At 33.0% G+C, this 26,007-nt stretch overlaps 7 protein-coding genes and 2 non-coding genes across 9 annotated transcripts; 4 read left to right on the forward strand and 5 right to left on the reverse strand.

Moving 5' to 3' along the window:
• Nucleotides 1-466: 466 nt before the first annotated feature.
• On the forward strand, nucleotides 467-1,520 carry RO3G_17256 (uncharacterized protein; the record flags this gene model as incomplete). The annotated part of the gene is made up of 3 exons (XM_067671840.1): nucleotides 467-907; nucleotides 996-1,256; nucleotides 1,326-1,520. The coding sequence occupies 3 exons, from the start codon at nucleotides 467-469 to the stop codon at nucleotides 1,518-1,520; spliced, it is 897 nt and encodes a 298-aa protein (XP_067527781.1).
• A 428-nt stretch (nucleotides 1,521-1,948) lies between these two features.
• On the reverse strand, nucleotides 1,949-4,473 carry RO3G_17257 (uncharacterized protein; the record flags this gene model as incomplete). The annotated part of the gene is made up of 2 exons (XM_067671841.1): nucleotides 1,949-3,072; nucleotides 3,174-4,473. 2 exons carry the CDS (start codon nucleotides 4,471-4,473, stop codon nucleotides 1,949-1,951), a joined length of 2,424 nt encoding a protein of 807 aa, XP_067527782.1.
• Nucleotides 4,474-6,200: 1,727 nt separating this feature from the next.
• Nucleotides 6,201-6,273, forward strand: RO3G_19232. The gene has a single exon. It is a non-coding gene; the product is annotated as a tRNA-Lys (tRNA).
• Nucleotides 6,274-8,001: 1,728 nt separating this feature from the next.
• On the forward strand, nucleotides 8,002-8,262 carry RO3G_17258 (uncharacterized protein; the record flags this gene model as incomplete). Its single annotated transcript, XM_067671842.1, has 2 exons — nucleotides 8,002-8,057; nucleotides 8,130-8,262. 2 exons carry the CDS (start codon nucleotides 8,002-8,004, stop codon nucleotides 8,260-8,262), a joined length of 189 nt encoding a protein of 62 aa, XP_067527783.1.
• A 7,257-nt stretch (nucleotides 8,263-15,519) lies between these two features.
• On the reverse strand, nucleotides 15,520-15,753 carry RO3G_17259 (uncharacterized protein; the record flags this gene model as incomplete). Its single annotated transcript, XM_067671843.1, has 1 exon — nucleotides 15,520-15,753. The coding sequence occupies one exon, from the start codon at nucleotides 15,751-15,753 to the stop codon at nucleotides 15,520-15,522; it is 234 nt and encodes a 77-aa protein (XP_067527784.1).
• Nucleotides 15,754-18,250: 2,497 nt separating this feature from the next.
• Nucleotides 18,251-18,324, reverse strand: RO3G_19233. The gene has a single exon. It is a non-coding gene; the product is annotated as a tRNA-Val (tRNA).
• Nucleotides 18,325-21,302: 2,978 nt separating this feature from the next.
• On the reverse strand, nucleotides 21,303-23,719 carry RO3G_17260 (uncharacterized protein; the record flags this gene model as incomplete). Its single annotated transcript, XM_067671844.1, has 7 exons — nucleotides 21,303-22,065; nucleotides 22,114-22,232; nucleotides 22,286-22,594; nucleotides 22,716-23,018; nucleotides 23,068-23,441; nucleotides 23,491-23,565; nucleotides 23,611-23,719. The coding sequence occupies 7 exons, from the start codon at nucleotides 23,717-23,719 to the stop codon at nucleotides 21,303-21,305; spliced, it is 2,052 nt and encodes a 683-aa protein (XP_067527785.1).
• A 601-nt stretch (nucleotides 23,720-24,320) lies between these two features.
• Nucleotides 24,321-24,697, reverse strand: RO3G_17261 (uncharacterized protein; the record flags this gene model as incomplete). Its single annotated transcript, XM_067671845.1, has 2 exons — nucleotides 24,321-24,514; nucleotides 24,604-24,697. The coding sequence occupies 2 exons, from the start codon at nucleotides 24,695-24,697 to the stop codon at nucleotides 24,321-24,323; spliced, it is 288 nt and encodes a 95-aa protein (XP_067527786.1).
• A 926-nt stretch (nucleotides 24,698-25,623) lies between these two features.
• Nucleotides 25,624-25,860, forward strand: RO3G_17262 (uncharacterized protein; the record flags this gene model as incomplete). Its single annotated transcript, XM_067671846.1, has 1 exon — nucleotides 25,624-25,860. The coding sequence occupies one exon, from the start codon at nucleotides 25,624-25,626 to the stop codon at nucleotides 25,858-25,860; it is 237 nt and encodes a 78-aa protein (XP_067527787.1).
• Nucleotides 25,861-26,007: the final 147 nt, after the last annotated feature.

Consider the following 26,007-nt stretch of genomic DNA (forward strand, 5'->3'; position numbering starts at 1 on the left):
CGATATCCTGGGAAGAGACTTTATAAAGACATTTCCATTTCAAGAAAGCAACCGATATGATTTTATTAAAGTAAAAGCATCGTTAGAGCAGGAATATGGTATATATAATATGAAGAACTTACCTTTTATGAAGATTGTTTTTTTAAAAAAAAAAAAAAAAAAAGGGAAAAAAAATACTTTTTTTTATAGTCTCATTTTACTAGTGTTACAACTATTCGGTATCAGTCAAATCTAATAACCATGAAAGCTCGTTCTAACGCTATTTTTGAAATTAGAGCAGCTATTAGAATATTCAAAAAGCTTGTTTATATATTGTTAAATTTATTCTTTAGTTAACTTTAACATCTTCAACCCAAATAGTGTTTTCTTTTTAAAAAAAAGAGAGTACAAAAGAAACAGAAGAATATAAAAAAAACATTGTAGGACATTTTTCTTTTTTTTCCTTCTTTATACTTATTCTAAAAAAATGTCCAGACGAGTCGCCACCCCCATCAACGTTCCCAGCAATGCCCCCAAAAGGGCAAGAGTTTCCATGGGCATTGCTGGATCATCGTCCACTGTTGTTCCTTCTCCTTCTTCTTCTCTTTCTTCTGCTCCCGCTCCCGCTCCTGCTCCTGTTTCCGCTTCTGCTTCTGCTTCTGTTCCTTTTCCTGTTCCCGTGTCCGCTCCTGTCCTCGTTTCTGCTCCTGTTCCAAGCTTTGGCAGCCATACTGGTGCAGAGGCCTTCGGAGCAGCCTCTGGTCTCACACCAGAGATGATGGCTGCTCAAATGCAGTTTTTTGCTCAAATGTGGCAACAGCAACAACTGCAGCAGCAGCAGCAGCAGCAGCATCCAGTTCAACAGCCACAGCAAGGGCAGCAGTATGTTGATATGGCTGAGATCAACAGGATCAAAAAGCAGTGTAGTGTAAGTCTAAAATTAAAGTATCAATTAGCAAATACAATTTAATAACTTTATTTCTTTTTTTTTCTTTTTTTTTTTACTTACATTATAGGATCACATAGCTGATCACTACCGTGAATACTTGGTTGGCCATGGCATCAAGTTTGATACGCTCAAGTCCATCACCGACAAGGCCAACAGAAAAGTAAAAAATCTGTTGCGCGATGAAGTCAGGAAGCACCAACGCTTCAATGGCCTGACTGATTCGCAAGTATTCACCATGATTAGAAGCAAGTTCTATTACATGGTGGATAAGGCAAATGGGAAAGCTGTGACGACACCAACGTCAGCCTGCCGCAGCCGCGTAAATGCAGTAAGTACTTGATATTTAAAAATTGTAATATAAAATGCCTATAATACTTACATCAATACTTTATAATAGAAACTCCTTAACAGGAGGGTTGCTTACAACGCTAACGCAGCTGCATACCAAGCACGGTTCCCATTTGCCGAAAAGATCTTGACGGTTGATTGGACCTCTGATGAGGAGAATGGCCCATATTATGAAGATGGCCGTACGTTTATTGTCAAACGACCATCATTCAGAAGTGAAAGAGTAAGTATGACATATCAATAAATCTCATTTTCTAATATACCTTAATTGCCTACAGGTAGTGGAATTCCACAAAGAGCTCCAGAAAGGGTACAAAGAATTACTAAAGAAAAAGGGAGCTCCACCAACAATTAGAAGAAGAGTACAATATGTTGAAATGGAGTTCCCAGATAAACTTGATCATGAGTACTACCCTTCCTGGGCTTTTTCTTCCCCTGCTCTTGGCTTCTCCACTTCTGTTTCTGGTCCTTCCTCCTCTGCTGCTGCCAACCCAATGCCATAGGCATCCACTTTTTTGTTTGCTTTTTTTTTTTGTTTCTTGTTTTGTTGTCTCTTACCAAATTGAATAAACATTTGTTAAAAAAAAAGTGGTCTATTGAATGATTCTTTAGTAAAATATATAAAATAATAATAATGATAATGATAAATGATTGAATAGTTTTGCATAATTGTTACATATAAATTTTTCTTGGAAGAGAGAGAGTGAGAATATTATTGTCGATATATGGCTTGACAGCAGCAGGATTATAAATGCGATGAATCGGAAGTATGCTAAGCCTTGACACTGGTTTATACTGATTCTTCCACACTTGGATGCCAGTACCATCAAAAGTGGGAAAATGTTGGGTCGCATGGCTGTACCAATTGACAAATGCAAAGTAATGAGTGTTGTTACCAAATGAATGAGTAAAAAAATATGATATTTGACCAATGCGCAGTTGATTGTCGACAATGGCCTGAATGAATGATGATGGTGATGATGATAATGAATTATCACTTGCTGGCTGGTAAAGCTGCCCAAGCAAAGTGATTTTTTTGAATGAGTGTATTGTGGTATCAATGTATGTGTTTGTAGTCATAGGTGCATAGGTGTTCATATAATGATTTTTTAAAGCGTCATAATGTTCATGGCATATAAGTTCTGTCTTCTTATTGAATTTTAAAGGATAGGACGTAGGTGGCAGAGGCTCACTACCAGTAATTGTCGAATTAAATAAGCTAGGTCCGTCTATGAAACGAGAGTAATCAAATGGCGTTAAACCACTCTCGTCATTCGTAACCTCACCTATCTCTTCTATAAATTTGGTTAGTAGGAGCATGTCTTCGTTTGTTGAATTTATAAAGGAATGTAAGGAATATACTAGATCTTGTGTGTGAACATTTTGAATGAACATAGTAGCATAAGTTGTTTCAAATCCAGTCTTAAAATTGATGTTAATATCTTTCATATCGCCATTAAGACGTTCAAAGCCATAAAGCCAAAAAGAGTATGAGGGACCAAAGTCCAGGAAGCTTTCTTTCAAATGAAGATGCATATGCATGTTTGGAGTGGGCATAGATTCACCATACAACTCGACACAGGTCTTGCCAAAGTTTTTCATCAATAGATGTGCTGTATCTATGTCTTCTACTGTGATGGAAGGTCCAGTGACCAGCTTCACAGCATCGACATACCGCAACCAGTTCACAAAATGTTCACCTGACAGTCTTTGTTTGAGAAGGAAAGGTGACAACGCAACAACCCAAGTTCTCCACTCATCTGATTTCATATTAGCAAAAGCACCAGAGATTTTTCCTATTTTTTTTTTAAAAAAAGAAAAAGTAAGTATCTTGCCCCATCATACAATAAAGTTTTATTTTGCGTATATATAAGCACAATCTAGCAGTATTACATACCTTCAGATAGCTTAGTGTATTGCCGAGGAATGATTATGGTAGTTGACTCTGTTGCCATTGCTGAAAAATCAGTAGAATCAAGCAAACCAAAATCCTGCCAAACTTCAATCATTTTTTTTGGTGTTCCAAGAAACAAATTATGCATTGGATCGACAGTTACATATCTCACCACGTCAAAGTAAGGAAGTCGGTGTATTTCACTCCATTTTGTACCAGAACTTGCTTGCTTTTCTTCTTGTTGTGCCTTGTGCGTAGCAGTCAACCAGTCGTACGCATCAACTCTTTGCTGCTCCCACGTTCTTTGCACCCAGTTTTCATCATCAAAATCGGAAAAGTTTGGCTTTGAAGACCTGGTACCGGTTGACAAACGACCAAAAGCAGTTGAGCACTTGTTACATGCTTTAGTAGCCATGGCGCCCATGTATCCAGCTACTTTTCTTGCTGCAGGCATATCACAGTTGATGGACATTAATGCCACACGAACTACTTCTCCGTTAGGATTTTGATAAGTGGGCATTACAACACCATTGTACAATACAAGCAATTCATCAACCAATGGCTTTAAAAAGTTCTGGATTTGATCATCATTTGGTTCGTGGGGTCCAGGAATAACACCTACCAAAACGATGTTGGAAAACTTCATGCGCGTATTTCTTGGCAAGTTGTTAATTGCAAGGTAAATAGCACCACTAGAATGCTTCATATTGTCACTTGGCTGGAACCAATCCACATTCAATGATACCATTAATGATCTTGGCTGGCGGGTAAAGACTTGTCCATTTAAATCCACAAGCTGATTCCAAACTCTGCCATCATATATGTCGAACATGACATCTTCATCAACTGACCTTCTTCTCCATTGCTCAATCTGTTGTTCAAAGCTGGGTCGCATAAAGAACTTTTTTAAAGTCTCAACAATTGAGTTGTAGGGATACTCAAGCACTGGCTTTAAACTGCTGCCTACAAAAAGAGCATTTCCACATGGTTGTGCTTGTCGATAAGGGTTGTTAGGGAAGCGTACATATCCACAGGAGCGAGAATGCAAGCTTCCAGAAGTGTAAACGCTTCGACAAGCAGAGCAAACAAGAAAACGGGACAAACCATCGGTGGCCTTGGAATAATTGACCATAGTACGGGCAGTAGAGATCTTTGTTGGAATCTCCATACTATGGCCAAGAGAACGGACAAAAAAGGAAAGAAAGGCCAACAAGTCTTCACCGGCTTTCACCGAGAGGTGCTTTGCTTGAAAAAGCACAATGAACAACAGCAAAAGGTGACGAAGCTGCTGCTCATTACTCATTCCCTCCTCTTCGTCAACATTCATTCCGTCTAACAAGTTGCAAAATATATTTCAATAAATAAAATCTTTCTTATATTAAATACTTTGTTGTTTGAAATATACCTTCAATTACTGGCTCAGGAATGGCTGACGAGTATTCGACAGTTTCCTCCCCGTTGTCGTTAGCTTCAGATACTCTTCTCGATTCTATTGTTTGTTTGTTTTTTTTTACATTAGCACGTTTGTATTTCCACTGAAAAATAAAAAAAAACCTCTATTTCTATATCTATCCATAAGAACATGAGTTCTAACAGTTCTCTTTGCAAGCATTCTGTATCCATTGGGTTGGCTGCTGCATTCAGAACAGGTGCAAGCAATTTTGGTGGCATTGAAGTTGTTCATGTTGTTTATAATTTTTAAATTTAGAAATAGCAAAAAAATAGGTAGAAAGAGAAAACGTGTCTGATAAAAAAAAAGGTTAAATTTCAAAAAACAAAATCGGTGCTTAAAGTAACATTTTTTTTTTTTCCCTGGTTTTGTTTCATGGACTATCATTAGATGCTCAAGGTACAAAAGATAAAAAAGAAAGCTCAAGTTCTGGTCAAATGTAAGTTTATAACAACAAAAATAATAACGAAGTCTAATGTCGGTTTCTTTTTTTCTTACATTAGGAATTCCTAATGGCACACATTCGGATGACGAACATGAGACTCATGGGCAAAGTTGTTCTTTCCAACTTAAAGAAACTATAAGAATATCAGACTTATATTGTTGTTTATTGCTGAAAAGCTTTTTTGGTAAAGAAAGTTGCCATTGCCCACATCTCTAATGACTAATGACTAATGGCAAATTACACCCATGTGCAAACATAAAGTAAGTAATGAGCGAGTATAAGCTTAAAAACATATATTCTTTTACAATATTTGTCATAAAAAATAATAAAACAATCTATTTACTTGATAAACAAAAACGTTTTGTATGTATTTGTTAATTATAACTGCCTTGTAACAAAATGTTAGCAGAGCTTCTTTATTTTTCTATTCTTTTAGAATATACACGTATTCTTTTTTTATAATGTAAAAGTAGTTTGCATTTCTATGAAGTGTACTTGTTGTTAGATGATTGTTTTCATTTGAACAATGAACCTTCTATTGCCAGACTCTTTTTTTTTTTTTCACTTTGTCTTTTTTTTTAACTTACTTTTTTTTTTACGAAGTCTTTTTTTACCAGGTCATTTTTTTTCCCAAACACAACTATTTTATTACGTTTTGTAACACGTTTGTAATGATCTAAGCTAAAAAACACAAACCACCTTCCTAATATGTATTCTTCTGAACAAAATAATCGCAAATTGCTTTTGATTTCCGCATTTTGCCTCAAAAATAAAAAAAAAGAAGACATCGGTCTTTCAACAGTAGAGAGGAACAGGCTTTCCAAAAAAAGATCATTTGTAAAAAAAACAGATACTTTTTTAAAACGTGAATAACTTTATGAATGCTTACCCTACAAAAAAAACAAAAATATCGATAAATTTCTTTATTTTTTTCGCACCTAAATCTTTTTTCAAAATTAAAAAAGATGTAACACAGCAAGATATAATGGTTTCTCATAAAAAAATTATAAAATCTACGGATCTATGATTGTCAGGTCTGTTAAAAATCTACGTCAAAGTCTCTATATTATTTGCAGTGAACATCTATCCCAAGGTGCACTCCACCTACTATACCAATTCACATCAAAAACAGCTAGCCCGGCTAGCTCAATCGGTAGAGCGTGAGACTCTTAATCTCAAGGTTGGGGGTTCGACCCCCCCGTCGGGCTGAAACATGGAACCGTCATTTATTTAATGACTTAATGTTTACTCAATAGCTATATGTTTTATTCTTCTTTTGGATTATGTTACAAATATTCTTTTTTTAATACTTCTACTTATAAATGTTGAAAGATATACAGTCAAGTTTTTTTTAGTACTGTAGCACAAATGATGAAATTTTAGATCAAGAGAACAATGCTGATCACAAGAATAATTTTGATGTCCAGCGACATTGATGTCGTTCGACATAGATGTCAAACAACACAAACAATAAGCCACGCCAATTTTTATATAAATAAGATGAATAATTTTAAACAAAATAACATTATCCAATAAATTCAATAAATCAAATCCTCTTGCGCTTAAAAAGCAATTTTTTCTTATTGCGTCACAATTACCTTTTCTTTTTATTTTTACTTATTCTTTCTGATCTGATACCCGAGTTATCACAAATCAAGAAAGTTCCCTTTTATTTTTATCGTTTATCAAACAATCTTATTCTTAACCTTATTGATCTAAAAAGATCTGGTGGTCACTACTCAAAGACAATTTACTCTAAAGAACTGTTAAACGTTCAATCAAGTTACCTAAACTCAAGTCATTCAAGACTTCAAACCTCAATTTAAACAAATCTACATCACTTTAACACAAGCCAAGTCCCAAGTACTAACAAGTTACAGTACTGTGACGCAGTTGGTGTAACTTTTGCTGAAGAAAGGACTCAGTCGAAGGAGGGACCTCAGTCCCTGAAGATAAACAAAAAAATAATAATCATATAAATATCCCCTCTTATAATTTGATTTAAATATACTGAACTTCACTTTTAAAAACATCTTTTATTCAAATAAACATCGAGTTCCTCTTTATTAAAACTCTTTATTTTTATTTTATAACTCAAGCAAGTCAAGTCCTTTGAAGTCAAATTATCTTCATCGTATCACTTTTATATTCTCTTAACGTGCCACCAAGCTTAAACCTGAAAAATTTTTGGCAATTTTCAAAAGCTATAAACTTTTCCACAAATAATCCAACAACAAAACAAAGCCATAACAATTATTATATAAACCTTTCTGAATATTTCTTATGGATTAGATTGTTAGTTTTATTAATAATATTTTCATTTTCTATCATTTGAAAACATGCGGTATTTCAAAATTTTAGCTGTCAGTCCTTAAGGGAAGACATATTTTGAAACAAATTCTTTGTTATACCGTATGGTGCAGGACAGAGAAAAATAACAGCCACATATTACGTAATCAATATGAAAGAGCTCGTACTTTAACATAGGTGCCTCTTCTCCCTTATTTATACTCTAAAACTATGCCTCCACTTAACGCTAGAAAACGAGCTTATCTTAAAAAACATAGGAATGAGACGAATCAATTTACCCCTCATTTAAGAGATCAAGACTGGGATATGAGCGATTCTGAGCTTATAGAATTAAAGCAGACTTTTGATTTTTAAAATCAGGGCAGTTCTCTAAAAAATAGAGAGCATAGCAAATTGGATTAACTCGATCTGGAGTCCCACGATGCAACTTCCATTTCTTGCCTTCCAGATCATGCCCAATCCATAGACTTCTTTCCTCCAAAATTTTTCTTATTCCCTTGAAATAACGTACTTTTGTTGTTTTCAAATTGCCCTTCTTATCCCTTATCTTGGAGGAGGTGATCATAAACTCTGTCTACGTTTTTGAGCTGTATCCTAAATACCATTGCGAATGCAATTGGATCGAAATGTACTGGGGTGCAGCAAAAAGAGAAGCTCGCTTAAAATGCGATTACTCCTTTAAGTCTCTTGAGGAAAATATCGATTCAATTTTGGATAAAACCGGCGATCTAGCACATATACGTAGGTATTTTAGGAGATCAATGGACTTTATTGAAGCTTATAGTCGATGTACTGATGGCAGAGAAGTTGTTCAAGAGATGAGAAAATTTGTAGAGAAAAAGCATTTGTCTCACAGAAAAGTCAGAGTGTCTTCAGATTTGGTATAGTTAACAATAAATATCATTAAAACTAGGCTTTTTTTCTAAGAAAAAAACGTCATTAAGTCCCTCTAATTTCAGGAAATAAGCAATGTTTACACTAAATGCCATGAGATGTCTAAAAAAAAAAAAATACACCTCATGTCCACGATGTCAAAAAAAAATTGAAACAAAATTAAAATTTTTCAGGTTTAAGCTTGGTGGCACGTTATCAAGAAAACTCTTTATTACTTTTTGCTGTTTGATCTACAATACAAGATCTGGTGGTCACTTACTACAAGCAAACCAAATTTATTCATTTAAACACAAATCTTTGATCTCAAATTCTTTTACACTCTAAAGAAAAGTCAAATTTACTTCTAAACTCTTAAGGCCATTACAACAAAAACGTTAAAGTTACAGTACCACGCCAGTTAGAAAATGAACTTTTGCGTAACAACCTATTTGAAAACGGAGTATCAACTCTTTTGCTTGAAAACCAAAAACAACATAAAATTATAAAAACCAAAAACATATAAATACCCTTATATCTTATCCCTATTTTCACTTCACTTCACTTCACTTTACTTTTGAATTTTATATTCTTTTTATATTTTCTTTATTTTATAAAACAATAAATCCATCAAGCGTTCAATTGAAACCCTTTGGTCTGTGTTTTATTTTAAATACTGAAGTCCCTTGAAGTCAATAATCTTCATTGTAAAGCTATTCCTAAACCTCAAGAGTTTAACCTATTCTAACAAGTTTGATCTACTATTAACAAGATCTGGTGGTTACTATCGACAAAACTTACATACTTAAAAACCTAAACACGCAAACAAGCAATATATTGAAGAAAATTACAATGTCAACCGCAGTACAGACGCAGTGTAACACGCAAGAACAAAACGGCGGAATTTAAATCGTTGCAGTTTATAACGAACGCCTTACAGTTTGCAACAACCACCTTACACTATACAACAACCGCCTCTTATGTTATAACAACCACCCAAAATACCAAAAACAGAACAAAAGCATAAAATCCAAAAACATATAAATAACTCCAAATAATAATCACAAAAATACTTCACTTCTTATTTTACTTTTTCTTTTTATCAAATAAATATTCTTTTAAAGAGGCAAATTATCTCTTATTTTATTTAACATCAAGAACAAGAAGTCCCTTGAAGCTATCATACTTCATTGTAAAACCCCCTTTTATTTATCTTTTTATCTTTTTTTTTTATTTTACCTTTATCAAAACAGTCTGATCTACTTTATAAGATCTGGTGGTCACTATAACAAGCGAATTAAGCCAAATCTGACTCATATAAAAGCAACTCTTATATCAATTACACCCAAATCTGTTTATTTAAACCTTAACTCAACACTCCCAAACAGAGAAACTACTATAAACCAAATCATTACAGCAGCATAGACGCAGTATATCCGCAGTGCTTTCAATATCAACACTATACCAATACATTGTAACCCACAAAACCAAAATGAAAGCGTTACACAAAGTCAGGCTAGCGAAGACTAGAAAGTTCAAATATCAAACAAGGTTCAAAAATCAAACAAGGTTCAAAAATGAAAAAAAATAGAAAAATGAAAGAAACTTCAAAAAAAAAAGAAAAAAAAAAAAGAAGAACAACCACAACTAGTATAAATATCCCAACAATTATTTTCTTTGACACAATTATTCTATATCTTATTCATTTTCAATAAAGAATCACTTATATTATAAACAGGCTATCTTTACTTATAAAGTTCTTGACATTTTTATTATATACTTTAAATCCCAATACCTTCTCAAGAAACATCGTATTGATCTTACACATAAGATCTAGTGGTCACTATCAACGACAAATATAACAAGCTTTTGCTTAAATCTTACTCTTATCAAGAAAAACTCTATCAACTTTAACAACCAAACACCTAAATTTACCTCCGTAAGCACATCTAACTACAGTATAACCGACAAGTTACAACATAACAAATGTCACCTCCGCAGCAAATGTAAAACAGTATAAATATGCATTATCTTTATTAGATAAAAAGACCAATCTTTAACTACTTAATAATTTATCTGTACCTTTGTTACATACTATAAAAAGACTATTCATGATCAAACACGACAAACAAACTTTTGTCGTATGTTTCATTCTCCTTTTGAATTAGTGTTGTAGTAGTGTAACACTGTGACAATAGTAGTGTGACGAAATTATAGATCCTTTTAGTCAAACTGTACCACTTGTCAAAGAAAGTTCGGATCTGAACTAAATTCATACTCTCAATATTTTTGATAACTCAATGAAATTGAATAACTCAACAACATTCACAATTCAAAGGAAAAGCACAAAAACCCAAAAACAGCACAAAATCAAGAAAACCAAAAACATATAAATATCAACAATTTATCAAGCATTATTATTATTATTATTATTATCTTACCTTATCCAAATAAATCTCCTTTGAAAACAAAATACTCTTTTATTTTATAAATAGGAAGAACCAATAATCCCTTGAATCATATACTTCACTGTAATCTCTTTTTTTATTTTATCTTCTACACATTACTTTTACTTTTATTCAAATCAGTCTGATCTACTTAACAAGATCTGGTGGTCACTCTACTTAAGCGAACTTATAACTCGAATTATCTACTCTATTTGGAACTTACTTTATCCAATACTTTATTCAACTATTAAAACTTTATATCAATAACTTATATCAAGCTTGCCAAAACCAGAAAGTATATTGAATCTCACACTAGTGGTGTAGTGTGACGAAGAAGTCAAAAAAGTGAAAAAAGTCAAAAAAATGAAAAAAGTCAAAAAGAAAAAAAAATTAACAATATAAATATCCCAACTATTTAGATGAAGAAAAAGGACAGTACAGTTCTACTCACATTTTTATTTTATATATTTTATTCAATAAACAGGCAACCTTCTCATAAAAAGTTCCTGATCCCTTTATTTTTTATCTTTACCTTTATTTGATCTTAATTAAAAGATCTGGTGGTCACTACAGTACCTTACTTTAAAAATTTCAAGAAAAACTTCTCTAAAAACACTCAACCCAAACCAAACATACTACAAAATAACAGTAGCTATGATTATGAAGATGTGAACGCCGAAACTTTCAATTTTTAATTTTTGACGTTTTGTAAATCACTTTACAAATTATCATTATTTTACCTATTTGACAAAATTTTTAACCATTTGATATATTTTTTACTTTTTGATATTTTTTAACCACTTCAAGATTTTTAACCTTCGTCAATATTTTTTACTTTTTGTAAAAATTGAATTTTATATTTTTTTGCTTATAAAAAGCCTGGCTTTTTATTCTCTTTTTGAAAAACTTCACTTAACTTGACCTTTTTTTAACAATATAAATATATTTTATCAATAAACCAAGTATCTTTATCTCTGAGTCTTTTGGTATAATACTTTTAAAACACAAGCAAGACAAGTCCCTTGAAGCCAATTATCTTCATTATAAACACTTTCAGAACTCTTATCAAATTACTCTATTACAAACAAGTCTGATCAACTTAACAAGATCTGGTGCTCACTATTAGCAACGAATCTACCTTTAAAGCTCTTATCAAATCCTCTTATCAACTCTATTATCAATCTAAAAGCCTATTCAAATCTCAAGCCATTAAAGCAATAGAAATTGTTTAGGATAGGGGGGTTTTAGGTAAAAGTAGTATAACAACAAAGATAAAGAAATACTGTTAGAACTTGGTATCTCTTTATTAAGTTAAGATAACTAAGATTGAATATGATAAATTCTACATGTAAAAAGTGAGAGTATTTATAGACATGATACGGATAAAGAATTAGGACAGATTTATGATCAATTCGACAGAATAGATGATTACTATTTCTAATTATTAGTTTAGCCTGTTCCTAGCTTGTATTGTCAATTATGCTATTGGGATGGTTTCAGATAACTCTGGATGTAGGACTATTTAGGAGATGGTACGGATGAATATAAAATCCTCTAGTTCCGTGATTGGATATTACGGCTAATAATAATATCTCAGTTAGGATAAAGGTTTACATGACTTAATGATGATCCGGTAAGTAATTGTCATTCCTTATTCAACATGCTCATATCATCAATAAACTATATTACAACCACGCCATACATTTGACTGTGTGAAGTTAATATGAATAAAGCTTAATATAAAAATCTAATCAAAGTCTTTTATTGATCTGTGTTGGGAATAATGTTATAAATGATTCCAAAGTTATGTCAACATATTATTTAGGATCATATGAGATTCCTTTTACTAAAATAAAGTGACTATAATCTTATGTATCCTTAACAGAAATTACACTGTAATTTACAGTTCATGACAAGAGACAAAAGGCGCCCCATATTTTTTATATAAATAAGATGATTATTTTTAACAAATATTCAATATCCAATAAATCATGTCTTCTTGCGCTTAAAAAGCAATTTTTTCTTATTGCGTCACAATTACCTTTTCTTTTTATTTTTACTTATTCTTTCTGATCTGATACCCGAGTTATCGTAAATCAAGAAAGATTCCTTTTATTTTTATCTTTTATCAAACAATCTTACTCTTAACCTTATTGATCTAAAAAGATATGATGGTCACTACTCAAAGACAATTTACTCTATCAAAAGAACTGCTAAACGTCCAATCAAGTTACCTAATCTCAAGTCATTCAAGACTTCAAACCTCAAATTAAACAAATCTACATCACTTTAGCACAAGCCAACTCCCAAGTACTAACAAGTTCCAATATTATTAGTTTCTTCGTTACAACGCAATTGTCATGTTTTGACATGTCAATAATATAACAGCCTTATCAATCTAAGCTAAATCTTTACAAATGAGTTTGAATAAGAATAGATTCTGATAATTGCCAACTGCCCTGAACAGCCAAGTTTCACTTTCATCTCGACAGTTGATTATTTACATCAGTTTATAAAATTTTCCTTATACATGTCAAATCATATCGGTCGTAACTATCTCTTGTCATTTAATCTCAGGTCTTGCTCAAACTAATATAAATAGCCTTGAAATCTTTCTTTAATAAAAGTATTCGACTTTAGAACTATTGTTCGGTCTCGTTAATTCTTCTTTTTCATATTTTTATACTTAAAAACACTTTAGCAATCATCATTGGCACCAATATTATTGTGAAATCGTCATATTTCAGGGTTTAGATAGGATTGAGGTAAGTTGTTAATGTAATATATTGTGACTTGAATAAGGTGTTGGATGTTTTGCCAAATATGAAATAGAAGACAAAAACTACAAAAAGACGATAGTTATTAAACTAAAGATGATATATGACTTTATTAATAAGAACATTGAGGGTATTTATACTTTTTTGAATGTCTGGATCTTTATCGCTATTTTAATTAATCGGTTACAAGGATAATATGGACTATTGCAGAATTCTCACATTTATTAATAGAGATCTGGTTAGGCTATAGTCCCATAATTTCCAAGTTTATCCATGAATATTCACTTTACTAGTTGTGTGGATACAACATTGGATATAGTTTGTATCCAAAGAAGTAAAATTGAATAGCTGTATGTTTGAGTGTAAGTGACCACCAGATCTTATTAAGTTGATCAGACTTGAATTGGATAAAAAGAATAAAGGTAAAGCAAAGATAAAATAAAAGGGATTTACAATGAAATATAAGTTTCAAGGGATTATTGGTTCTTCCTATTTATACAAATAAAATGAAGAGATATTTGGATTCAAAGGATATTTATTGTGATAAAGTAAAGTAAATTAAAATAATAGGTAAGATAATAGGATAAGATAATAATAATCGAAATATTTATAAAAAGATACTGATATTTATATGTTTTTGATTTTCATATTTTTATGCTGTTTTTGGCGTTTCTTTTGTTTTCTTCTTTTTTTGTTGTCCTTGAATTCCTTTGCTATTAGTGTCGTATTTACCTCATTAAATACTTATTATTCGTACGAGATTACTCAAATCTTATATAAGAAATAACAAGTACTGAATACATAATATTATATATTACATATTCTCTAAGACTCATTTACAATATTAACCATATACAATATTTATATTATTCAAGTTCAACACTAAAATTGATCTTGAACTCACTTCGGTCCCTGAATAATTTTATTTCCTATATAAAGGCGTAGTTTGATTAAATGGGTTCTCTCTCTCGTCTTGAAATCTAATAAAGAGGTTACATAGAGACTCATTCACTAGTTTTCAAGTACTATCTCCTTTTAATTCTCAAATTTTTATCTGCAAATATCTCAATTAGCATAGCATCGTTTGCTATTGAGATAGCATCTCTCCTATAACCATAGGGTTTTCCTTTTTCGTGTTTCGTGTGTTACAGTGTAATTTTAATGTTTTTCTCGTTATGGCCTTAAGAGTCTAGAAGTAAATTTGACTTTTCTTTAGAGTGTAAAAGAATTTGAGATCAAAGATTTGTGTTTGAATGGGTAAATTTGGTGATGTATCCATCATTCATAACTCGATATGAAAACAGTATTAATAAGCTACATGTAAAATGTATCCAATAGACAGGCTACAGGTTAATTCGGATAATCTTCATTAAGGATAAGATTCTGCGTAATTGCACGGTTAAACTACATTAAATACAGGAACTAAATCACAGTCAGCCGCAGTCAATCATATACGAGTATTCTATGACAAATATAACAATAGAAGAACACGTAACCCTTATCTATTTGTCATCAGATATATCATACTCATTAATTATTAATCCATGACATGAAATATTATCCGTGTATGAAAAGTATAAATAGAATACAATTTTCTTATTAAATAAAACAATCTCTTTATCGAGTCTCGTCCTCTCTTGTTCCTTTTTACAGTAAGGGACAAAATCAGTCCGTTTTTTGGTTTTTTCGCAATGCCACGCCGGGAATTATACTTTAGAGCTCCACTTTGCTGACGAAAAATTTGCCTCTTTTTTCAACAAATCTGACAATACCTGTCGGGATTGGCATTTTTAGTTTTCGACATGTTATAAGAAGATATATTGAAAATAACGGATTTTTATTTCTTTGAATTTTAATTAGTACTTGGTATCACGGCCCTTACGCTGGACTACGTCCCGAACTCGACGGGGCATGGAGTGAATAAGGTTTCTACAGTACTCTGGAGTTGCTAGGTCATACCAAAGCTTCGAAACCCGGTCAAAAAATGCTTGATCAGCCTCAATCACGGAAGGGGTGGTCTTGTCATCTGTTCCCTCTTTTTAAGCATGGCTCATGCATTTTCAATTGGATTAAGGTCAGGAGAGTATGCTGGCCAACTCAGGAGCTTAACCTTGTTCTTTTGGAACCATTTTGAAGGAGCCGAAGCACAATGGATGCTTTCATTATCTTGTTGAAAGATCATGTCACTACTTTGCAGGCCATAGTACTTCAATGTTTCCTTGTATTCCTCCTCAAGTACCGATGCGTATAGCTCACCATTTACATTACTTTGTAGCCAGGACATGTAGCCCCCTCCATGTATAGTTATGCAACTCCAAAGCATAATCCCGCCTCCTCCATAAGCATGTTTCTTCTTGTAGTGATTGTCTCGATAAGGTGCATTATCCTCTTTCCAAGCGTATTATAGACCATTAGACGCTCTTTTTTGGATCTTTGTCTCATCAGAAAAGACAACGCGTTCCCAATCAGTCTCGGACCAGTCTTTATGAGCTTTTGCCCAATCATATCGTGCCTTTTGCCTGTCATTATTAAGTGGAAGTGCCGTCTTTTTTTTAGCCGATTTTAGACCTTTGCGTTTGAAAGTACGAGTAATTGTTTTTGGATTGACTGATCGATCTGGTTTTCTAATGCCAAAGGAGGCATCAGCTGCGCTTTTAGATAAGCCTAGTCTTATATCTCTAGCTGCTTTGGTTTCCTCCCTAGGTGTGAGTAAATGATGTCTACCCGCGCTATTTTTTGACTGCATCTTGGTTTTCTTTGAAATTCTTCGAATCATGGACTTTCCACAGCCTACTTTCTTTTTAATTACATCCCATGAAGTGGAGTGGTTCATCATGTTTTCAATTTGGGCATGTTTGTCGGCATTCTTTGCTCTCAGGGCGTGTTTGGCTAATCTGAGATGAGGTAAATGGGGAAAAAGAAAAAATGTAAAAAAATGAAATGAGCTAAAATATGAGAACGCGTAAGCGTTCACTGACGTCATAAGACATACCAAACTAAGTTTCAAGTCAATCCAGTGACTGTTTCTGGAGATATGGTGCCTAATGCAAAATCGGGCGTTAGCAGCAATCACGGAAAATTACTTTTTCTGCCATAACTACGGAAGAAATGCAGCTAGAAGCAATTAGGTTACACCAATATTTTTGTCCAGTTTACGTCCAAATTTAGTGTCCGTAAAGCGGAGCTCTAAAAGTAATTCTCGGAGAGGCATTGTGAAAAAACCAAAAAACGGACTGATTTTGTCCCTTACTGTATTCTTGGATAAATCACTTGGCTTGCTTGTAGTAAGTGACCACCAGATCTTGTATTGTAGATCAAACAGTAAAAGTAATGAAAAGTTTTCTTGGTAAGAGAATATAAAAGTGATACGATGAAGATGATTTGACTTCAAAGGACTTGACTTGCTTGAGTTATAAAATAAAAATAAAGAGTTTTAATAAAGAGGAACTCGATGTTTATTTGAATAAAAGATGTTTTTAAAAGTGAAGTTCAGTATATTTAAATCAAATTATAAGAGGGGATATTTATATGATTATTATTTTTTTGTGCTTTTCTATTTTTGAAACTTTTTTTGGTTTATCTTCAGGGACTGAGGTCCCTCCTACGACTGAGTCCCTCCTAGGACTGAGTCCCTTCTTCAGCAAAAGTTACACCAACTGCGTCACAACAGTACCGTCCAAAATCTTATAAATCTCTTCATCATTCTCGTTACGACACTGTAATAGCTTGTTTTCTATTTAGGCCTTGTGTATTTATAAAGAGTTTAAAGTAGTTTTGAATATGAAGTAAAGTTATATTTGAGTATTTTCTTGATAGGAGTGACCACCAGATCTTGTTTTAAAGTAGATCAGTCTTGATATAAAGGTAATAGTAGCTTGATATGAGCTTTAACAGTGATACAATGAAGATATTTGGCTTCAAGGGACTCGACTTGTTGTTGATGTTTAGTAAAATAGTAATAGTAATAAAAGAGATTTGCTTTGAATGATATTTATTTAAAAATAATCAAAAGTAAAGTATGTCAGAAGTAAGTTTGTCAAAAGTAAGTGAATTAATTGTTTTTATAGTTTTTATGAATTTTATAACATGCTTTAAATTTAAAGCATGCCTTGATTTTAATGCACCTTTTAATTTTTGTGCCTTGCATTAATTTTTATGTACCTTCGGGTCAAAATTTATAATCTGCATCCTTACAACACTGTAAGGTTCGTTAGGCTTTCGGGTTTCGATAGATTTGATATAAGTTGTTGAGATAAAGTTTTAGTAATTGAATAAAGTATTGGATAAAGTAAGTTCCAAATAGAGTAGATAATTCGTGTTATAAGTTCGCTTGTGTATAGTGACCACCAGATCTTGTTAAGTGGATCAAACTTGATTTGTAAAGTAAAATGTAAAGAAATGTAATAAAAATATAAAATGAATACAATGAAGATAGCTTGCTTCAAGGGAATTTGACTTGTTTGTAATAAAATAAGATAGATAGATTTGTCTTTTAAGAGACTATTTATTGAATAGAAGTGAATATAAGTGAACTGAAGTAAATTGAAATAAAAGATATAGGGATATTTATATAAAAATAATAGAGGGAAAAGAAAAAGAAATAAGGTTGATATTTTTACTTGAGTCGATGTTGTGTATTTCAGTTAAATTACTGAAGTAAGTCGATTTCAAAGTCAGTTGTACCGTCCAAAATTTTATAGATGTCTTCATCATTCTCGTTACAACACTACAAGAGCAAAAAAAAAAAAAAAAACGCGATAAAGCGTTACTCGGGAAAAAAATGATTTCTGCCAGACTCGAACTGGCGACCGCCTGTGTGTTAGACAGGCGTGATAACCAACTACACCAAGAAACCACCTTGTTCCTGATATGTGCTATACTGGTCAGGACCGCCTCTTTTTTCCAAATGAACACTGCAAATAATCGTTCCAATTGGATAAAGCATATCGCAAGATTGAACATTTTTTGGTTAACAGATATTTATGGGTTTTGGAGAAAAAATGTAACTTTCGTTGTATTGGTCATTTTTGAATTTTGAAAAAAGATTTAGGTGCGAAAAAAATAAAGAACACTACGGCGCAAAAAATCTCCGCATAATGCTAGTTTCATCCATCTATCAGCAAAATAAAAACGCTAAAAATGTCGAATTTAGCGAAATTTTGTTGCCTCTGTAGGCAATATTAACACGAGAACTAGCATATTAATGCTTGGTCTAGCATAATTAAGGCCGAGGAGTTTGAAAACAAATTCAATATAAGCTCTCGAACACTTTCACACAACAATGTAATTGGATGAGGCAGACTTTAGTCGTTCTGTACATCAGCAGAGTATGGCTACGTTTAAGCATGTATATCCAGTAAAATGGGCAGGTTTATTATTGTATAGGGTAGTATAAATGGACAAATTTAAATGATTTAATAATGCGATGCTTTATTTATTTGATTATATATTCAATAGTGTACATTTTTCATTTAATATGCACTTGAATAAAAAAAAAAGTAACTAAAAAAAGTAATAAAAAAAAGTAATAGAAAAAAGTAATAATAGAAAAAGTAGTAATAAAAAAAAAGGAATAATAAAGAAAAGGAAATAATAAAGAAAAGGAATAATAAAAGAAAAGGAATAGTAAAAGAAAAGGAATAAAGTATGAACAGAAATAATACATAAGTCATTACTTACCTGACCTCGACATCCCATTCAATGCAATTCGTTTAGCAGATTTAATTACATTCAACAACCTTCATTGCAATCTACATTCAACAGGATGATTAATATTTAAATATTTGAAATTTTATTACTATTTACCAAATTATTTTTCTTTTTTCTTTTTATCGTGATGAATAATTGCCTTATACAGCAGCTGTTACTTTTTCTCAAGTCCATGCTCATATACTCTATCATCATTGCTGTTATCATTGGTATCATCACAGTCAATTCATACACAATCTTCATTGCAGAATAAAACAAAATATCAAAATCTAATAAATAAAGAACATCAGTTAATAAAAAATAACAAGCAAAAAAATTATACCTTTTGTCTTGTTCAAACATACTATCTATACAATATGTTTTTAGTCAAAGTTCGATCTATCTGAAGCCGCATAGAGTATAATTTTACCTAATATGAACAGCATACACGATATAAAACCATACACCAAGCACAGTATACAAAAGCAAAGGATGAGTAGTTGCGACAAACCGGTCTACAGTATGATATGATACTGATTATACATCTAGGTTGCACACTATAAAGAGAGTCCGTAAGAGGTCAATGTAAGAAACGGAAAGAAATACAAATAATGATATAAAGAAGAGCAAGGGTTATTGCATGTTGTAATATAACCATAACCAAGTTTTTTTTTTTAATTAGTGAACCATTCGTTAGAAACATCTTGACTAAAGCACTCACAATATTTAAAGTAAAAGAATACTAGAACTTACTATAAGCAAAGATAAAAAAAAATAGTTAAAAAGAATAAAACATTCAACAACTTTATACCCATGCAACAAAATGATTGTTTTTCTTTTGCTTGTAATGAGTTAACTTTTTGGGTTGATTTAGTTTTGGTTATTTTGTTTTCAAGACATGGTGCATATCAGCAATAGTTAAAAGTATCAAAAGCTGTTAACAAAGTAGAGTAATGACAAAAATACAAGGAAAAAAGAAAAAAAAAAAAGAGCAATGAGAAAAGAAAAAACCTTTAAAATTCATGCAAGCTTATTTCGTTGAGCTAACGTCATAGGACCAATGACATTGAAGAATAGCAACTTATATAAAAAAAAAGTGCTAACATTACCATCGTGAAGATCTAGTCATGACAAGGCAATCTTAAACGACATTTAACAAATAATAATATAATTTGTTTAAACAATAAAAGGAAAAAGAAATAATTTGTTGTAGAACAGTAACTGATTGTAGTTGACATTAATAAATATAAGTCTTAATACAAGATCATAATTAAAATAAAATAAAATATAAGTTTATTTAAATAAGATCATACAATCAATTCCAATTAAACATGTTCTTTTAGAATATGTATTGTATTCATGAGAGTTCTTTGATAAGAAGAAGTATCAACTAAAGTAACCAAATCCAATCCAATGCCAGAAATATTGCTAATCTTTCACATAATTGAAATAACGCGTAATGTAACCTTATTCAAATCAGTGAGGAACTCTCAGAATAAAAAGATAATCTATGACAGGCATACAAAAGAACAAATGAAAAGTTTTCATAATCATAATTATAGATAACACTTGCTAAAGTACCTGAATATTAGAAGAACGATAACAATAGAAGATATCAAGCCACTCACTCAATAAGATATAAATACCTGCCTTTAATTAGAATAATTTTTACTTTAACTTAAACTGAAATAAAGATCAGTCTCAAAAAGTACCCAAACTGTTTCTTGATTTTTGTTTACACTTTTTCTTTTACTACCTAAACCATTATACAACACATACAACCAATTCCAATCAAACATATTCTTTTACCTAAAAGAAATTAAATCTCATAAAAGAGTAGCCCTTTGCTTACAGTCCATATTCTGTCCTTTGCAGTTTTTGGGATAAAATGAAAGTTTTCATAGATATATTCAAGCATAAATAGGCGAAATTTGACAAGACTTGATCTTAAATTCGGGTTGTTCTTGCATAGCATGATGTAGCACGCCCTAGACTGTAGTAATTTCCATGCACTGGATGGGTGCTGAAATGCTACAGCCTCGATGTCGTCTTCTATTTCGTAGTAGCTTGGTAAAAGCAATTTTTGTACTTGTTCTTTTGCATATGCGGATTTTGACACCTTGTAAGAATTATCCTGTCAAAAATTTAGTAACCAAGCTGAATAACGATCTGAGATAGTACCTTTAAGATTTCATTTAAATAAGTCTTGGTGCAAAAGAAGTTGGATCCATATTTGTATAGCTTTTCGTAGGACTGCTGGTCTTTGCAGTACCTATCCCATTTTGAGAACTTCGATAGAAGTTCATGCATGACCAAGTGAGCAAAGGGTTCCACGCAATCATCACTTAAGCCAAAGTAGCCTATGTACATCACAGCACGGTCCCAATAGTAATTCTCTTTGTTAACCAAATCTATATATTGATCATAGAGACCAAGGTCGAAGTTCAAATTGTTGGCTGTACTACTTTGTTCTAAGAGCATTGGGAATTTATAATGCCATTCAGGCAATTTGACTTCATAGCCATGATCAGGCACTATCTTGTTAATTATATCTCTGTGGAGTACACCATGAAGATATTGCTTCATACTAATAGCAGATGACCAGTGGCAACCATCTTCAGATAATTTAAATAGATTGGGTACAAACAAAGCCATAGACTTGCGGCACCGATGCGATTTTAATTGATCGGAAAATGGCTTCCACCAGCTACGATCAGAAGGCCGGTGAACTAAGGAAGACAGCATAAAAGCAATGAGTGCTACACCTGTAAGTTGCCGTGCTGTATACCGAGAATGTTTCTGACTATGGATGTTTTTTGCTAAAGCAACTAAACAGTCTAGACGCTTTTCAACAAAGGATGAAAGAGCATGAGACTTGTACCAATTGACATGTGCTTGAAGATGGTTCCTAAGGAAATAGCGTTAAATATTTATATGTACGATGTCAATTACATACTTGGCCAAATCCATAGTATGATTATATAGTGCATCCCAATGATTCGCTGTGAAGCGCACTTCCAATCGCACTCCATATGACTTATACTTCATCAATGACAAACAGTGCTTCATCCTGGCCTAAATATTAAAGTAAGCTACAGCCCGGTTTACATAATAAAATAATTACTTACTACATGCTTAATAAATCCTGGGGATACCTTGAATACGTCGTCAGCATCAAAATCTTTGCCATGTCTCTCTCCATATGCACTACGGCTGTTTTGCATGGGAGTACGCGGAGACCCGAATAAAACCGGACTTGCGATTCCCATACTTGAACCCACCAATACCTGAATGGCCACAAAAAGGATCATGACGGTACATGCTCTTATGAAAGCTTTCGTCTTCAAAAAGCAATTCCAGTATAGACTGAAAATCTTTTCTTTCTCCAGTCGACCATAATCCTGTAAGACCAAGTTGAGGGCTTGCAAAGTTGATGCCTAAGTCCAGATAGAGGTTGCTAAGATCCATTTTGTCCCATATGAAGCCTTGTGAAGATAAGGCATGCACAAAATTCTCGTCCCCAACAAACCTGGATTTCATACCCATACCCCACGTTACAAAGAAGAAGTCGCCAAATATAGCACTTAGACTTGAGTTACGTGAAAGGATACCCCTCATAGCAGATATCAACTGCGACACCTCTTCCATACTTAAGGTAATACCCTTCCCTAAGCCAAAATCAGCAGCTGACTGGTAGTCTAAAGGTACTGGGACAACTGACGTATCAAAGATAATATCCAAAGCAGGGAGAAGGACCATATTGACGAACCTTTCATGATAAAGAACAGGTATAAAGTATGATGGGCGTGCACCTTCTGTCTGAACCATTTCACGATAAATTCCAGGGAAGAAAATGGCAACCTAGCAACTTTCTTTAAGATTCGTTTTTTCAAAAAAAAAAAAAAAGTACCTGAAGCCTTTCGCTATGTAAAAATTGAACATTGGAGATTTTGTGCACACCAACTTTAACATCGTTCGTATATCTTTCATGAGACCAGGCTACTCCAGTATCAGTCGTGTAGCTACTACTGTATGGTGGTCTGATATCCAATGTACATGAGTGCTTTAAAGGCAGGTCGCTACTAACGTATGCAAAGGAGTCAATGTCTGTGGATATACGGATATCACCAGGAACAGGTTCGCAGCTGTTGTTAACAAATACCGGAGATAATTGGTCACTGCTGTTGTCGTAAACGCATCCAAGTATATGCTGAAGTATATCATCGGATACCTGTCGATTCATACCGGATGAAAGATGCATAAATTCCTCAATTCCCATGGATGCTATGAATCATTGATTAGGCATATAATTATATGACGTTCATCACTGTACCACCAGCATTGAAAAAACGTTGACGATCCAATACAGACAAAGCATTCATGGGGCGCACTATATGTTCAACTTCGTCTAAAAAAATATCAGATGATTATTTATGTCAAATAATGAAGTTACCTTCACGTAAACGTGTACGAGTACTAATCGCAACAATTGGCTCTACCAATTCACTAGAATTATTGCCAGAGGCAATTTCAACATAAGGTTTGAGATATAAATCAGACATAGTGTGAGTAATAGAAAAAAAAAGAATAAAGGAGAAAAATATAAAAGCAAAAAAAAAGAAAAAAGAATTAGTCTGGCATATTTATAGAAATATGAAGTGGACGGCGAAAACGTAATGATAACATAATTGCTGATAAAAATCACGCAATTTCATAATCAATAGCCGTGATTGGTGGGATATGACACACTTTTTGCGCTTTTTTTGCTTCTAAATAGCTATTGGCTGTTGCATTTATAATTTAAGGAATGAGATCAAAAAGAAAAACCTCAAGCATAGCAACAAAAATAACTTATGACACTCTATACAGTGTCTTTCACTTTGACAAAGCTTCACTATATGAATTATTCATGCTATTTACTTTCTTTAGCATATACTTCAAAAAAAAAAGAAGATTATCTGACAGTCAAGCTCCAAGTGACAGTGAAATAAAAAATTTATTGTGTGTTTTACACGTCACAATTGTAATTCCGCAATATAAAAGAGCAATTTTCCATTTTCTCCTCTTTCTTTCCTCTTTTTTTTTTTTTTTTTTTTTTTTTTCTGAAAGTCAACGTCGATATCAGGTATCGAACCCTCATAGTCTGATTGAAAGGCGTATATCTCAACCACCTGACGATGGAAAACTGAAATCTTTGTAAGCAAGCGTCTGCTGATCGCTAATATGACTCGAAGCGGATAGGCTGTCTTGAACCCAAGATGTTCTTGATGATGGGTTAGCGCTTGTACCTCTAGCAACTACTGTATGGGTTGAGCGTTCTCTGGACACGGGTTCAAATCCTGCCTTCCCCTCTCCGACTTTTCTCATTTGATAGTAAATAGAAGAATGTTTATATGGACTGACTAATACAGGTTAGACCCTAGGATCCTGTGGGTTACCTGCTTACTTTTGGGAATAACCAGAGTGAACGGAGTGATGCCGGACACACTAGGCGCACCCCATTTGATATGTAAACGAGACAAAAAGACATTTTCACACATAGTGATCTATGTTTATACTTATGCTTATACTTGTACTTATAAGGTTAGGCTTAGGCTTATGCTTATTTATGCTTATTTATGCTTATTGTCGTATACCAACATACTTTAAAGATGATTCATATTCAACTTGTAAGAAATGATAGTAGTGAATGGCTTACAAAGATTGATTATAGTCCTTTTTTCACTATTATTCGGGTGATAAACTAAATTCACACCTTTAACACGTTTACAAGTTGGTTTTAATATAGCATAAACATAAAATAAATGAAACAATGAGACATAAATGAAAAAAATAGAGATGTACTCAAGAAATAATTTTAAATATTCTACTTTGCATAAGCAGGAACAGATATTCATATTAAAATTTATTTATGCTAGATCTACAACTATAGCTAATTAAGTTGAAAAGAATACAAATAGCAGCAAATATAATAATATTAAAAAAAAAAGGATAACTTTTTAAGTCTGGTTGAATTTTATAGTGGTTTTTTGGTTCTTACGAGATAAAACAAATTAAGTGGGAGATTGCTAACAACTAATGACTTGATATAAGTCGCATAAGCAACAGATACTATTTGCAAAAGATACGTGTTATTTTAAAAGGGGTTGAGTTGATTTCAATTTATTTCCAATGGATTTTCAATTTATTTATAATGAAATTTGAACAAAATGGGTGATATTGTTAAGAAAGTAAATATTTTGTTTAAATAAAGATAAACAAATATAAGATTACAGTTGATGATTGATATGATGATAATATTATAAGCGATTACGATAAAAAAGTAAAAGAAAAGAAAATAATGAAATAGTTGACTAAAAACAACAGATTTATATATAAAGTAAATATAAAAAAAGAACAAAAAATGAAGCAGATACTGCACTTTGCGGCCATGACTGTGGTTGTGGTTATAGTTGCGGTAGTGGATATGGCTGCAGTTATAGCAGTTACAGTGGTTATGGTTGTGGTTATGGCTGTGGTTGTGGCTATGGCTGTGGTTGTGGTTGTGGTTGTGGTTGTGGTTGTGGTTGTGGTTGTGGTTGTGGTTGTGGTTGTGGTTGTGGTTGTGGTTGTGGTTGTGGTTGTGGTTGTGGTTGTGGTTGTGGTTGTGGTTGTGGTTGTGGTTGTGGTTGTGGTAGATGGTTGTGGTTGTGGTTGTGGTTGAGGTTGTGGTTGCGGTCGCGGTTGTGGTTGTGGTTGTGGTTGTGGTTGTGGTCTGTGGTTGTGGTGGTGGTTGTGGTTGTGGTAGTGGTTGTGGTTGTGGTTGTGGTTGTGGTTGTGGTTGTGGTTGTGGAAGTGGTTGTGGAAGTGG

The sequence above is a fragment of the Rhizopus delemar genome, genomic scaffold, assembly GCF_000149305.1.
Source record: "Rhizopus delemar RA 99-880 supercont3.30 genomic scaffold, whole genome shotgun sequence".
NCBI lineage: Eukaryota > Fungi > Mucoromycota > Mucoromycetes > Mucorales > Rhizopodaceae > Rhizopus > Rhizopus delemar.